Source organism: Grammomys surdaster, unplaced genomic scaffold (assembly GCF_004785775.1).
Source record: "Grammomys surdaster isolate TR1022 unplaced genomic scaffold, NIH_TR_1.0 315357, whole genome shotgun sequence".
NCBI classification, from domain to species: domain Eukaryota; kingdom Metazoa; phylum Chordata; class Mammalia; order Rodentia; family Muridae; genus Grammomys; species Grammomys surdaster.
The window spans coordinates 17920-32593 of NW_021626567.1; the positions used below are offsets into that span (position 1 = coordinate 17920).

Consider the following 14674-nt stretch of genomic DNA (forward strand, 5'->3'; position numbering starts at 1 on the left):
GTGGCGGTTGGTTGTAGGTTCTCCTCCAAGATCCATGACTTCACTAGCTGTGTGTGGTTGGCTAGGCATGACTTCCCTCGTGCTGAGTAGGATTTTAACATCATCTTCTTTTCATTACATTTCCTTATTCTATGTATTTTTATGGGGATCATACACCATGATGTACATGTGGAGATACTAGGACTTACGGGCATCTGTTCTCTCCTTCCCCCATGTGGATCCCAGGGTTTGAACTCAGGCTGGATAGAAAGTGCCTTCACAACCCTGTCTCGGAAAACCAAAAAAAGAAAAAAAAAAGTGCCTTCACCCATAATCCCTAGTAACCTTGTTTAATGATTTTTGAAATGTTAAAATTTTACTTTAAAACAAATTTTAAAAGGACTTTAATCTTTTTTTTTTTTTAGAATTATTTATTTTATGTGTATGAGTACACTGTAGCTGTCTTCAGACACACCAAAAAACGGCATCAGATCCCATTGCAGATGGTTGTGAGCCACCATGTGGTTGCTGGGACTTGAACTCAGAACCTCTGGAAGAAGAGCCAGTGCTCTTAACCACTGAGCCATCTCTCCAGCCCCAGCTGTTTATCACTTTTATGCTATGTGTATGAGTGTTTTGCCTGCATGTAGGTATGTACCCCATGTGCCTGTCTGGTGCCCATGGAGGGCAGCAGAATATGCCAGATTCCCCTGGAACTAAGGACAGTTGTAAGCTGCCATGTGAGTGCTGGGAACAGAACCTACAACTCCTGAAAATGAATACAGTGGTGCATGCTTTTAATCCCAGCACTCGGAAGGCAGAGACAGATCTCTGAATTCAAGGCCAGCCTGGTCTACGGAGCGAGTTCCAAGACAGCCAGAGCTACACACAGAGAGACCCTGTCTCAAAAAATCCTACCACCAACACAAGAATACCAAGTGCTCTTATCCTTAACTGCTGATCCATCTCTCCAGTCCAAAATGTGGTGGTGGTGGTTGTGTTTTAACACTATCTCAATCCTTACGATTTTATCAATGAAAACTTGGGCCCAGATGCTCAGTCAAAGCCTGCTGGCTCAGAGAAGCAGAGAAAGCACCCAGCTGATCTTCCTCCTCAGCCATCATCCCTGAAGCAATGACTCCCCTCTCACACGACCTCAAAACACTTCCTTCACACTCAATGTCCCTTCTTCCTACTCCCTGACCATCTCTCTCTCCCTCCTGACTTCCTCTTACTCCCTCTGGTTTTTTTTCTTAATAATCCTATGTTCACTTCCTGTCAACCGGTTGGTTGCTTGTGCTGCCTCCTGACCTACGTTTGACTTTATTTAATCCTGTTTACTCATGGATTAGACGTGTGAGCCACACCACCACTAAAAACAGGTTTTCCCAGTAAACAACACCATCTCAGGGTTCGCAGTATGATCAAATATCCTACAACAGTGGTGGGGGTGTGGGGGCGTGTCTAGGAGGTATATGTACCCTGGCAGGAGTGTAGAGATCAACTTTCAGGAGATTGGTTCTCTTCTCCGGCCCACAGCTCTTCCACACTGAGCCATCTCCTAGTGCCTACTTTGAAGCCTTTTCCAACTGGATCCCCCAGTTGTCAGCAATGATCAGTGGCCGGCTCACCACTGACTCAACGGAGAGTATCAGTAGAACACAGCTGCCGTGGTAAGGCAGGGAGACCATCTGCACTGCTACTGTTACTTAGGAATTACTAAGTAGCCACGCTGACTGGCCTAGACTGAGCAGATGTCTCTAGAGGTCTGAAAAGATTTCAATGAGTATCCCACTGCCTGATAAGGAAGAAAGAGGGTGGGGAGCTAGACCATGCAGTACCTATGAGCAGAGGGTGACCCCAGAGCGCCAACCGTGGAGATGTGAAGGCAAGATATTTGATCACACTGTGAACCCCAAGATTGTGTTATTTACTGGGGAAAAAAATCTATTTTTTCTGGTGGTGGGGCTCATACCTTTAATCCAAGAGCTTTCTGTAAACAGGATCTCTGAGCCTGGTCGATATAGCTTGTTCCAGGACAGCCAGGACTACATAGAGAAAATCTATCTCAAATAAATAAATTAAGAAACTTTGTAAACTCTCATTTAAAAAAAAAAACAAAAACAAACAAAAAAAAACATTTTGCCGGGCGGTGGTGACTCACGTTTTTAATCCCAGCACTTGGGAGGCAGAGGCAGGCAGATTTCTGAGTTCGAGGTCAGCCTGGTCTACAGAGTGAGTTCCAGGACAGCCAGGGCTACACAGAGAAACCCTGTCTCGAAAAACCAAAAATAAATAAATAAATAAATAAATAAATAAATAAATTACATATATGTGTGTCTGAGGGGGAAGGTGATGTACCTGGGAGTACAGGCACCTGCAGAGGCCAGAAGAGGGCATTGGATCCCCTGGAGCTGAAGTTACATACAGTAATGAGACTCCCTACAGGGTGCTAAGAAAGGGAACAGGAGTCCTTTTCACCATGAGCCAGCTCCAGTCTCCAAACTCTGTTAGTTTTGAGGTAGGGTCTTTCTTTAGCCCTGGCTATCCAGAAACTATGTAGAACAGGCTGCCCTCAGACTCAGAGATCTATCCACCTGCCTCTGCCTCCTGAGTGCTGGCTGGGGTTAAAAGCCTGGGCCACCCCTCCTATCTCCAACTCCGTCTCCCCTCTCTTTTTGATGGGGTAAGATTTTAAGAAAGGGTTTCTCTGTGTAGCCCTGGCTGTCCTGGAACTCAATCTGTAGACCAGGCTGGCCTTGAACTCAGAGAATCTGTCTGCCTTTGTCTCCCAAGCACTGGGATTAAAGGTGTGTGCCACCGCAGCCGCCTGGCCAAGGTCATTTCTTTTAACGTGACAGTTTTTCTATTTCTGCTCAGTGAAATACGAACTCTTCCTTTTTAATTTCTTAAAGACTTACTTTATGTGTATGAGTGTTTTGCTATGTGTGCATTTGTGGGTTTACAATGTGCATGTCTGGTGCTTGCAGATGTCAGAAGGGGTGTCATATCTTCTGGAAATGTAGCTATGTAGGCCACCGGGTAGATTCTGGGAATAGCGCTGGGGTCCTCTGCAAGAAGAAGTGTTCTTAACAGCTTGGCCATCTCTCCAGCCCCATGGATAATTCTTTTGAAAAGTTTGGTAAGGAAAAAAAGAAAAGATGAGGTAGGAAAACAGAATTTTTAAAGGAAAATTCTTCTGAAACTGTCATAGTGGTAGTAGGGCATGCCTTTAATCCTAGCGATTGGGAGGCAGAGGCAGACAGATGTCTGAGTTTGAGGCCAGACTGATCTACAGAGTGAGTTCCAGGACAGCCAGGGCTACACAGAGAAACCCTGCCTTGAAAAACCAAAAAGAAAAAAAAGAAAGAAGAAAACAAACTGCCATAGTCTATCATAAAAGCAAAACCAAACCAAACCAAAAAACAAAAAAAAAAACCAAAACCAAAAGCAAAAAAAACAAAAAAACAAAAAAACCCAGTATTACCACAGATCCAGTGTGTGCCTGTTTAGTGTATATGAGGTTCCCAAGAACCCTCTATCAGCCTGGAGAGCATTCAGGACTTTGAGTTCAAAGATAAAGACACCATGATTTAGAGAATTGATTTACCAAAGGCCTCTCTCTTGTGCAGTAGACAGCGAATATGGCTTTGAACAAGGTGTACCAGACACAATGGCCTACCTAAAATCCACATGACCTGACCACAGAGTGAGCCGGGTCAGGGTACAAAAGTCAGAATTTTAAAAGGAAAACGGAAGATCACAGCTAAGTTACAGTGTCTTGGCCCTCTGCACTTCCTCCGGGAACATCATCCCACAGCTAAGGTGTGATATCAGGGCCCTCTGCACCTCCTCCGGGAACAGCATCCCTTGGGTGTTAGTATTCCGTTCAATCAGGAATGAACTTTGTATGGGCAGATGCTGGTCCAGCTGAAAGCCAATGACTTCAACACCCTGCCATTTATTGTCTGACTTTTATTTGCAAAACACAGCCCATAACTTAATTCCTGTATTCAAGAAGTTACAGTCTTTGGGGGGAAAACAGATATCGAATACATTGGGTAGCAAGCAGTTTAGCATCCTGAGGACTCAGAAGCTTCCTGGAGGTTGTAATAAACAAACGTAACCTGCCGGCAACAGCGCGGCATCTCCCTGAGGACTTTATTCTTTAAAGCCAGTGTAGGTATTTGGGGTGCACAGAAGCGCTGGGGGCTTAGCCTTCAAGACAAGTATTCACATTCAAGTTGTGGAGAAGGCAGTTTTGAAGTGGCGAGGAAGGCCAGGCGCAGAATAGAGCGGGTATCTAAGGCCGGGGAGCACCTCTCTTATGAGGCTGTGGAACGGAAGGAAGGAGTGGATGCAGGAAAAGATTAAAGATGATACATTAGTACCACTATAAATAATTGCACAATTTACAGGATTAGTCCCAGCGTTAATTACGCAGCGGAGGTGAAACCCGCTAATCTTCCACTTTATGAGTGGCGTTCTTGGCCTTGGCAAGAAGTAGGAACAAATGAAATAGAAGAGAGGACGAGTGTTTTTTAAGTTACTGTGTGCGCTAAGCCGGGCGAGCTGGGAGCGCTGGTTCACCAGGCTTTGTGGAACGTGAAATGATCTTTTAGATCAGGAGGACTACAGTGGACACCAGCTTCAGAAGACTTGGAAGAGTCTGGAAGTGTGGCCTGAGGAACTGTGCACCTATTCACAAGAGGATGCACCCGTGGGCAGCGGTGATCCGAAGATCAGTAGGCCACCAGGAGGTCGGAGGCTCTGGGAGGTGGCCCGACTCCGCACAGCGGGGCGGGAGCGACGCCTTGCCGGAGAGCAGGTGGCCGCGCAGACTGCGCAGCTCCCGGGGAGCGCGCGCGCTGGGGGGCGCGGGGCAGGCGGGGCTAGCGGGGACGCGCGGGGCAGGGAGGGGACCGCCAGGAGCCGGGGGCGGGGCCGAGCGCGCGGGCCTTGGCACGCACGCGCAGACGGGCCGCGGGCCCCAGAGGCAGAGAGGAGGGGGAGCGTGAAATAGAGGGGGGGGTGTGGAGCGTATTTCCGCTCTGGCGGACAAATAATCCTGGCCAAAGGGGAGGCACGACTGTCCAGCCCTTTAACCGCGTGGGGGTGCCGGGGGAGAAAAGGGGGATCGGGGAGGGGGAATCCTGCTCCTTTAATTCCCTCCCCTCTTCCTCCGCCCCGAGTCCGCGAGGACGCTGCGCAGCGCGGGGCCTTGGAACACTCGGCGCGAGCTGCCCCCGCCCCTCCCCCTCCCGCCCACGCGGAGCCGGCCCGCGCGCGCGCCCCGTGCACCCCCGCGCCTGCGCGCTGCCCCAGCCCTGCCCGAGTGTGGGGGGCGTCGCTGGCCCCGGGGGGGTGGGGGACCAGGGGGGAAAAATCAGCACGCGGAACCGGGCCAGGTGAGAGGCGCGTGCACCCAGGGTCGTGAGTCTGGGTGGGTGGGGGGGGGCGTGCCACGGAGATCTGCGCGTGGGAGGGGGGCGTGCACGACCTGTCCGGGCGGTGGGAGGATGTGAAAAGGGGGACTCCCAGCAGCGCGGCCCAGGCTAGAGCGAGGCGGGTGAGGAGAGCCTGCAACCAGAGGCCACTCCGGAGTTGCAATCCTCTGGGTCTTTTTTTCCCCCTACCCACCCACCCCTTTATCCATTCTCCCATGGGCGCGCGGGCTGCGGGACTGGGGGGTGTGGACGCCGCTGCCCCGCCCCCGGGAACCACGCCTCCCTCCTCGGAGGGACCGCGCCTCCTTGGAATTGGGGAAACTGAGGGAGGCGCGCCAAGACTAGGGAGGTAGGGATGAGGGATCTGGAGCCTTGGCCTCCGACAGCCAGAGACCTTTGTCTCTGACCCGTTTCCTTCCCACCCAGGGCAGTCCACTCCCGCCACAATGGCCTCTGGGGTGGAAGTCCTGCGCTTCCAGCTGCCTGGCCACGAGGCCGCAACGTTGCGGAACATGAACCAGCTCCGTGCAGAGGAGCGGTTCTGCGATGTGACCATCGTGGCCGACAGCCTCAAATTCCGTGGCCACAAGGTCATCCTGGCCGCCTGCTCACCGTTCCTCCGGGACCAGTTCTTGCTGAACCCCAGTTCTGAGCTGCAGGTCTCACTGATGCATAGTGCGCGCATTGTGGCGGACTTGCTCCTCTCTTGCTACACGGGTGCTCTGGAGTTCGCAGTCAGGGACATCGTCAACTACCTGACAGCGGCCTCCTACCTGCAAATGGAGCATGTGGTGGAGAAATGCCGAAACGCCCTCAGCCAGTTCATTGAGCCCAAAATAGGCCTTAAAGAAGATGGGGTCAGCGAGGCTAGCCTCATGAGCAGTGTCAGTGCCACCAAGTCCCTCCTCCCTCCAGCCAGGACCCCAAAACCAGCTCCAAAACCACCACCGCCACCTCCTCTACCCCCTCCGCTCCTGCGACCTGTGAAACTGGAGTTTCCACTGGACGAGGACCTGGAGCTGAAGGCGGAAGAGGAGGACGAGGATGAGGACGAGGATGTTTCCGACATCTGCATCGTCAAGGTGGAGTCTGCCCTCGAAGTGGCACACCGGCTCAAACCCCCTGGAGGCCTGGCAGGGGGTCTGGGCATCGGGGCCTCTGTGAGCAGCCACCTGGGAGAGCTGGCCCAGAGTAGCATGGCCCCCAACGCTGTCGCCCCACCACAAGGTGTGGTGAAGGCCTGCTACAGCCTGTCAGAGGACGCAGAAGGGGAAGGCCTGTTGTTGATCCCAGGAGGCCGGGCCAGTGTGGGGGCCACCTCGGGCCTAGTGGAAGCAGCAGCGGTGGCCATGGCTGCCCGGGGGGCGGGGGGCAGTCTGGGGGCAGGGGGCAGCCGGGGACCTCTGCCTGGGGGCTTCTCAAGTGGGAACCCCTTAAAGAACATCAAATGCACCAAATGCCCGGAAGTGTTCCAGGGTGTGGAGAAGCTGGTCTTCCACATGCGTGCACAACACTTCATCTTTATGTGCCCGCGCTGCGGCAAGCAGTTCAACCACAGCAGCAACCTCAACCGCCACATGAACGTCCACCGTGGTGTCAAGTCACACTCGTGTGGCATCTGCGGCAAGTGCTTTACTCAGAAGTCCACGCTGCACGATCACCTCAACCTGCACTCAGGAGCCCGGCCCTACCGATGCTCCTACTGTGACGTGCGCTTTGCCCACAAGCCTGCCATCAGGCGGCACCTCAAGGAGCAGCATGGCAAAACCACAGCTGAGAACGTGCTGGAAGCCGGTGTGGCCGAGATCAATGTCCTCATCCGCTGAAGGGCCAAGAGGCTGGGGGGTTCCTGGGCCCGGCAGGATTGGGGAGGGGAGGGGTTCTGGGGCAGGCATATATTTTGGGGAAGGAAGATTGGAGAGAGACCTTGCCTCAAAGAGCGGAAGAAAAAGATGGAGCCGGAGACAGGGTTGACAAGGCTGAGGGAATGTGGGGGTCCCAAAGTAAGATTTCTTTTTTTGAAGAGGTGCACAAACGATGTGGAGGAAGGGGGGCAGAAAAAGCAAAGATGAAAGTTTTGGAGAACAGCTCTTTCCTGGCTAAAGCTTAAAGCTGCCTCGGAGGAGGATTCTAGCGTTTCTTGAGGTGGGGTGGGGGTGGGAGTTGTGGGGGGATTGCCAGGATGCAGCTTACTTGCTCCTGGTTAGAATAGATCACAGGGAGAAGGGAGTGGAGGGCGACACATGTATGAAGTCCCAGAAAAAGAAGGGGAGGCAATTCTTGCATGCTGGGGAAGTGGGAAAGTAGGTACAAGGCTCACCGGAAATGAAAGAAAAATGCTTATGTGCCAGGTAAGAGAACAGGGTGGGCAACCTGGGTAGGTAATGATACATTAGGGTACAGTAGGGAGAGCAGTGAGTAGCGGAGGGGTGGGGGGCAGGGCACTTAGGAAAAAGGACACAAGGAGGGCCGTTGGGGGAGGGAGAGGAGTAGAGACTTATACAGTATTTTTTAAGAAAACGTATTTTTTAGGATTTTTTCTGGAGTTTGGGGTTTTAGTTTTTCTTTGTTTTCCACAAAAATAAACAAAAAAGACAAAATTTCTTTATATTCTGGCAACCGCATGTGTGTGACTACCCACCATAGATTCTCCCAGTGTTAACAACTGCAGTCCCATGCCAAAAGGAGCCCAGCTTCAAGCAGAAACTAGGAACACGCCCTAAACACCTAGGCAGAAACCTTATCGCAAAATTGACTGGCAGCCCTGGTGCTGGCATAGACCTTAGGGGGTTTGGTGGCAGTCCAAGCCATGGACCACAGGTGGCCAGTGAGCCCACAGAGATGGCAAGCAGGCATCTGTTGAGTATTTTTGTTCGAGTTTTAAGGAAAGTTGAAATACCAGCGAAACTTAAATTCGATTACCTAGAAGACTACAATTCCCAGAAAGCTCTGAAAAGTTTTTTTTAAATCCAAAGAAGACTACAGTTCCCATAAGACGCCGAATTGGCCTCGGGCCCAGTAACATAAGTACCTGTTTGTCCAATATTGTGTGTGCAACCATACAGGCATTTTCAAACTTAGGCCAGAACTTAATGCCTGGAGGGGGATGGTGCCCTCGATCCTGTTCAGGGCTGTATCCTTGCTCTGTCTACTATTCACATTTAAGCTGTCAGCGGGACCATGACCCCCGATGGAGAAGTGTTTGGGTAGAAATAGTTACTGTCAGTAGACTGTGGTCGCCCTTGTGGCCTCCGCTGCATCCAGTTGGCAACTCTAGTGGCATCTAGAAGACATTTCCCCCCCCAGATTCTCAAAAGCACACTGACCCAGAAGTAAAGGTGTCTTCCACGAGTCTCTGTCGCCCCTTCTTGTGCACTAGAATCTAAAACTAAGACCCAGCCTTCTATCTGGCGGCTCAGAACTCGAAAGATACACGCGGCAGCTGCAGAGGCTCAGGCTACACGTGTTACCAAAACCGGGCGGGGACAGGGAAGCCACAGCCCAGTCGGGCCTCGCCCTTGGCTCCCGGCGGAGCCGAGGCTTGGAGCGAAGGCCCTCTCCCCCACAGCCCCCAGTTCTGCACCTCCAGGGCCATTCTGGGGGGCAAAAATGGCCCAAAGGCCCGCAGCGGCTCCTTTAAGGCGTCTTGTCGCCCTCCCTCCTTGTCCACGTGACCCGGGGCGGCCGCGCGCCGGCTCGGCCCCCCGCGCAAGCGGCGATGGCGGCGGCGGCGGGAGCTGCTGCGGCGGCGGCCGCCGAGGTGCGGAAGGGGAGGGGGAGAGGCGGGTGCATGCCCGCGCGCGCGCCCGGGGGAAGCGCGCGCTCGTGCAATGCTCCGGGGGTGCAACGGGGCCGGGGGGCCCGAGCCGAACTTGCAGCAAACCAGGGGGCCAACCCCGGGGGCGGATGGGGGGACCGGGGGGGGGGAGGGGGGGGGAGTGGGCGCCGAGGCGCACGTGCCGCCGCCCGCCGCCCCTGCGTGGGCGGTGGGCACCGCGACCCCGGGAGCACGCGCGAGGGGCGCGAGGGGCCGTCCGCCGGGCTGGGGCGCAGCGGGCGTTGCAGGGGTTGGTGGCCGGGGTCCCCGCGGCCTGGGGGACAAAGGGGGAGCGGCGCGTGCAGCCGGGAGGAGGGGGCGGGGCCGGGGCGCGGAGGCCCCGCCCCCTCCCCCTCCTCTGCTCCCGGCCCCAGAGATGCGGGGTCTGCCGAGAGGGAGGGGGCTGATGCGGGCCCGGGGGCGGGGGCGTGCGGCCCCCACGGGCGGCCGGGGCCGCGGTCGGGGGGGCGCCCACCGAGGACGGGGTAGGCCCCGAAGCCTGCTCTCGTTGCCCAGGGCCCAGGCGTCCTGGGCCCCCCAGCTGCCTGCGGGGCTGACGGGCCCTCCGGTCCCTTGTGTCCCGTCCCAGGGGGAGCCCCCCGCGGAGATGGGGGCGCTGCTGCTGGAGAAGGAGCCCCGAGGAGCGGCCGAGAGAGGTGAGTGCGGCCGGAGCAGGCCCGACCGGACCTCCACCCTCCCCACCCCCAACACGCGATCTCGGGAGCTTTCAGCCCTGAACTTTTTCTTTCTCCCCCTCCCACTCTCCACCCCACGACAGTTCACGGCTCTTTGGGGGACACCCCTCATAGCGAGGAGACCCTTCCCAAGGCTAACCCCGACTCTTTGGAGCCTGCCGGACCCTCCTCTCCGGCCTCTGTCACTGTCACCGTCGGCGATGAGGGGGCTGACACCCCTGTCGGGGCCACACCGCTCATCGGGGACGAACCCGAGAGCCTGGAGGGAGATGGGGGTCGGATCCTGCTGGGTGAGAGGCCGGGGAGCGAGGGAGAGGGGGCGTAAGGGGGCCTTCTGCATGCCCGCTTACCCTGCGCCCCCGTCTGCCTGTCTCTTTTCTAGGCCATGCCACAAAGTCGTTCCCCTCTTCCCCCAGCAAGGGGGGTGCCTGCCCCAGTCGGGCCAAGATGTCAATGACAGGGGCAGGAAAGTCGCCCCCCTCGGTCCAGAGTTTGGCCATGAGGCTGTTGAGCATGCCTGGGGCCCAGGGAGCTGCAACTGCTGGGCCTGAACCCCCTCCGGCAACAACTGCGGGCCAGGAGGGGCAGCCCAAAGTACACCGAGCCCGGAAAACCATGTCCAAACCTAGCAACGGACAGGTGAGAGTGTGCAGGTTGGGTCGAGAGACTTGGGGAGTCCCTGGATGGGATTTTGTTTTGTTTTTGTTTGGTTTGGCGTTTTTTTTTTTTTTGCTTGTTTTTTTTTTTTTCTTCTCTTCCGGTATTTAGCCTTAGACCTCTTGTATTCAGATTTTTTCCCTTTCGAATTTACCAATAGGCTACCAAGTGTCAGCTGTTGGGCTGGGCTTCTGTGAGTGGAGTAATTGTCGGCTTCCTGGAGTTCTCGTTCTTGAGGGGGGGAGGGGTGGTCAGCAGACGAGACTGACAGATGCAGAGTTAATTATATAGTTATTGTCCTAATTACACTTACACAAATGACCGGGCAAGTTCCCGGTTTTGTGTTTTTTATTTTTTGGTTTGCTTCTGAACAAGTTTAGGGAGGTAGGATTTTTTTGTTTTGTTTTGTTTTTTGTTTGTTTGTTTTTTGTTTTTTTTTAAATCCCTACTGGATAAAGTTTTTACTGGGACCCTTCCCCTCGGAATGCCACATAATGAAAGGATGGGGGTGACAACCCTGGAATCGAAATTATGACAAGGTTTTAAAGGCCACTGATTAACCTTAACTATAGCTTGTGTAGCCTTTTGGGTCTTGGCTTATTTGTTTGTTTTGTTGTTTGTTTTGAGGGATTTTATTTTGTTTGGGGGGAGTTTATTTTATTTCTGCGTGTGTGTGTGTGTGTGTGTGTGTGTGTGTGTAAAAGGGTTTCACCATATGGCCCTGGCTGGCTATGTAGACCAGGTTGGCCTTTAATTCACAGAGATCCACCTTGCTCTGTCTCCTACGTCCTGGGGTCGCAGGTATATACACACACCTGGCTTTTACTTATTTTACTTTTTGTTTTTGAGACAGTCTCACGTAGCACAGGCTGACAGAGCTTGCTGTGATACCAAGGCCTTAGTCCTGAGCCACCCCACCCAGCTCCCACTTTCAGTTTTTTCTTTTTAATTTTCTTTCTTTTTTTAAAAAAAGCTATTTTGTTTTATGCTTATGGGTGTTTTAACTGCACAGATGTCTGTGTACCGCCTTGTGTGTGTGGTGCTGCCCTTCAAGGCGAGAGGGCAGTGGATCCCTTGGACCTTGGGTTTGAAGGGATTGTGAACAGCATGTCAGTGCTGGGAACTGAACCCAGGTCTTCCACAGGAGCAGTGGTTAAGAATGCTCTTAACCACTGAGCCACCTCTCCGACCTCTCTTGGTTTGTGTTTCTGGGGAAGTGATCACCTGATCATGGTGTGGCTCTTCGTCTGTGGTACAGAAGTCTGTGTTTGTTCAGGCCCCTCATATAAAACTATGAGAGCCAGATGGATCTCTTGTTCTGGGTCAGCTGAGCAATCAGCATTTGCATATGACTTACATGTCTTTCTTGTAGATTCGTTTTAGAGGCTTGGCTAATCTCTGTATCAGTAGTTGAACAGTATACTGTTCTGTATAGGCATGACTTTTCTTTTTTAAAAAGCAGCAGGAGTTTTTGTTTTTTTGTTTTTGGTAAGATGTATTTATTATTTATTTTATGTATGTGAATACACTGTCGCTCTCTTCAGAGAGCCAGAAAATGGATATCGGATCCCATTACAGATGGTTGTGAGCCACCATGTGGTTGCTGGGAATTGAACTCGGGACCTCTGGAAGAGCAGTCAGTGCTCTTAACCGCTGAACCATCGATCTAGCCCCAAGGCATAACTTTTAAAATTTTTGTCTGTTGCTGGTCGGTCGGTGGTAGTTCACACCTTTAATCCCAGTTCTTGGGAGACAGAGGCAGGCAAATCTTTTGAGTTCAAGGCCAGCCTGGGTATAGTATACATAGTTCCTTGGACAGACAAGGCTACACAGGGAAGCCTTGCTTGAAAGAAAAATATAAGTGAGTATGTGTAATGGAGGGCTCAGTAGAAGACATGTCTGTGGAGCCTGGTCTCTCCCACCACACACATGGGGTCCAGGAATCAAACTTGAGTTTAAGGGTTAGCACAGCAAGCACCCTTCCCTACCCACTGAGCCATCTTGCTAGCCCACTGTTCTCTTTTTAATTGTTTTGGGGTTTTTTTGTTTGTTTGTTTGTTTGTTTTTCGTGACAGTTTTTAAATGTTTTGGCTCTGTGACGGGAGAATCTCTCCCTTGTGGTCAGGAACACTTAAAAGTCTGTATCAGTCATTTACAGACTGTCCTGTGTAGACACGTCTTTTAAAAGTTGTCCTGTATAGGACTCTGGTTCAGATCCCAGCATCACGTGGCAGCTCACAGCCACCTGTAACTTCCGTCTCAAGGGGATCTAGTGCTTCCTCCCGGCCTTCAAAGACTCCTGCACACATGGAGCACACAGACTCATGAGGACTTGTAAATAAGCAGCCAAGACATAAAGCTCCACCTCCGAGACCCGTGGGTTTCTGTTCATGTTTTCTTCCTGTTTCCATCTGTTGAGGGATTTTTTTTTTTTCCAATTAAATTTAGCTGGGAATGGTGATGCATACCTTTAACCCCAGCACTTGGGAGGCAGAAACAGGGAGGTCTCTGTAAGGTTTGAGACAGCCTGATTTACACAGTGATCTACCCTGTGACGTGTGATACTCTGCCTCAAAAACAAAACAAAAACAAAAACAAACCCAACAATATAAAATAAAATTATGGGAGCCTTTCTCTCTCACCATCTGGGTCTCAGAGTGAATTCGGTTCACCAGGCTTGGCTGCCGACACTGTTAACTGCTGACCGATCAGTCCTGATAGACTGATTTTTTGTTATTTCTTAAAGGTTTATTTATTTGTTTTATGTATATGACTACACTGAAGCTGTCTTCAGACACACCAGAAGAGGGCATCAGATCCCATTGCAGATGGTTGTGAGCCACCATGTGGTTGCTGGGAATTGAACTCAGGACCTCTGGAAGAGCCGTCAGTGCTCTTAACCCCTGAGCCCTCTCTTCTGGCCTTCGGGTAGCGGTTTTGAGGTACAGCCAGCCTCAACACTCCCACCTGGGCCCCATGCTGAGGGAGCAGTAACTTTAATTAATTTGGTAGCTTGCTTATTTCACTTAGCACAGTGCCTCAAGTTTCCTCCATGTTGTATGTGTCCAGGTTCCCTTTCTTGCTGTCGGGTTTTTGAGACAGGGTTTCAGTCTATAGCCCTAGCTGGCCTGGGACTTAGATCCTCCTGCCTCCTAGAGTGCTAGGATGAAAGGTGTAGCCCGCCACACCTAGCCTGAGTAACATTCTGAGACTTGTTCCTTCCTGCTCTAGCCTCCAGTCCCTGAGAAGAGGCCCCCTGAAGTCCAGCACTTCCGCATGAGTGATGACATGCATCTGGGGAAGGTGACCTCAGGTCAGTCCCCTCCCCCCACATGCACGTACTCCAGGTGGCTTGGTGTATTGTGTCCCAGGAGTTCCGTCCTCACTTTTCTGTCTTTCCAGATGTGGCCAAAAGGAGGAAGCTGAACTCGGGCAGCCTGGTGAGCTGGCGAGGAAGACCTGGCTGGGGGCGGGGAGGGGGAGGGGCTGGTGGGTCAGTGCCAGGAGCCTCAGACTTTGTAATCTTTTTCTAGTCCGAGGACTTGGGCTCTGCTGGGGGCTCAGGAGATGTGATCCTGGAGAAGGGAGAGCCCAGGCCTCTGGAGGAGTGGGAGACGGTGGTGGGCGAGGACTTCAGCCTGTACTATGATGCGTACTCTGTGGATGAGCGGGTGGACTCTGACAGCAAGGTGTGCTGGTGTGCTGGTCTCAAGCTTCCTATCCAATCCGCTCTTTCCCTTTAACACACCCTGTGTTGTCTGTGCCCAGTATCCCTTATCTCATCTCTGATCCTCTGGTTCCGAGACAGCCTCCTCCCTGCCTTGTGAGGGCTTGTTTGCTCCCTTTGTATTATTTTGCTTTGTTTGCTTTTGGCTACTTTTGTTTGTTTGACAGAGTCTCACTAGTAAACCAAGATGGCTTCAGATTCCTAGAGATCTGCCTGCCTTTGCCTCTTTAGTGTTGGGATGAAAGGTACAGACTGCTGTACTCTGTGTGTGTGTGTGTGTGCGCGTGTACTCATCTGAGGTCAGAGGGCAGCAGCTTGGGCTTTCAAGGTAATCTCTTTGGTTTTTTTTTTT

General features: G+C 52.7%; 2 protein-coding genes across 6 annotated transcripts in view; both read left to right on the forward strand.

Annotated features, from left to right (window-relative positions):
- Positions 1 to 5857: 5857 nt before the first annotated feature.
- LOC114616312 (zinc finger and BTB domain-containing protein 12) lies at positions 5858 to 8012 on the forward strand. Its single transcript, XM_028761807.1, has one exon. The coding sequence runs from the start codon at positions 5873 to 5875 to the stop codon at positions 7250 to 7252; it is 1380 nt and encodes a 459-aa protein (XP_028617640.1). The 5' UTR covers positions 5858 to 5872; the 3' UTR covers positions 7253 to 8012.
- Positions 8013 to 9619: 1607 nt separating this feature from the next.
- LOC114616311 (histone-lysine N-methyltransferase EHMT2) overlaps positions 9620 to 14674 on the forward strand; it is a 16886-nt gene continuing 11831 nt past the window's right edge. For 2 of the 5 annotated variants that reach the window (XM_028761802.1, XM_028761803.1), the window contains exons 1-6: positions 9620 to 9899; positions 10022 to 10228; positions 10321 to 10577; positions 13827 to 13908; positions 13998 to 14035; positions 14129 to 14284. In XM_028761802.1, coding sequence (XP_028617635.1) covers positions 9620 to 9899; positions 10022 to 10228; positions 10321 to 10577; positions 13827 to 13908; positions 13998 to 14035; positions 14129 to 14284 — 1020 coding nt within the window. The remainder of the gene's footprint in view (positions 9900 to 10021; positions 10229 to 10320; positions 10578 to 13826; positions 13909 to 13997; positions 14036 to 14128; positions 14285 to 14674) is intronic. The other 3 variants (XM_028761804.1, XM_028761805.1, XM_028761806.1) reach the window with 3 other exon arrangements.

Coding starts and splice junctions, on each gene's coding strand:
- LOC114616312 (XM_028761807.1), top strand. CDS start 5,873: ATGGCCTCTGGGGTGGAAGTCCTGCGCTTCCAGCTGCCTGGCCACGAG.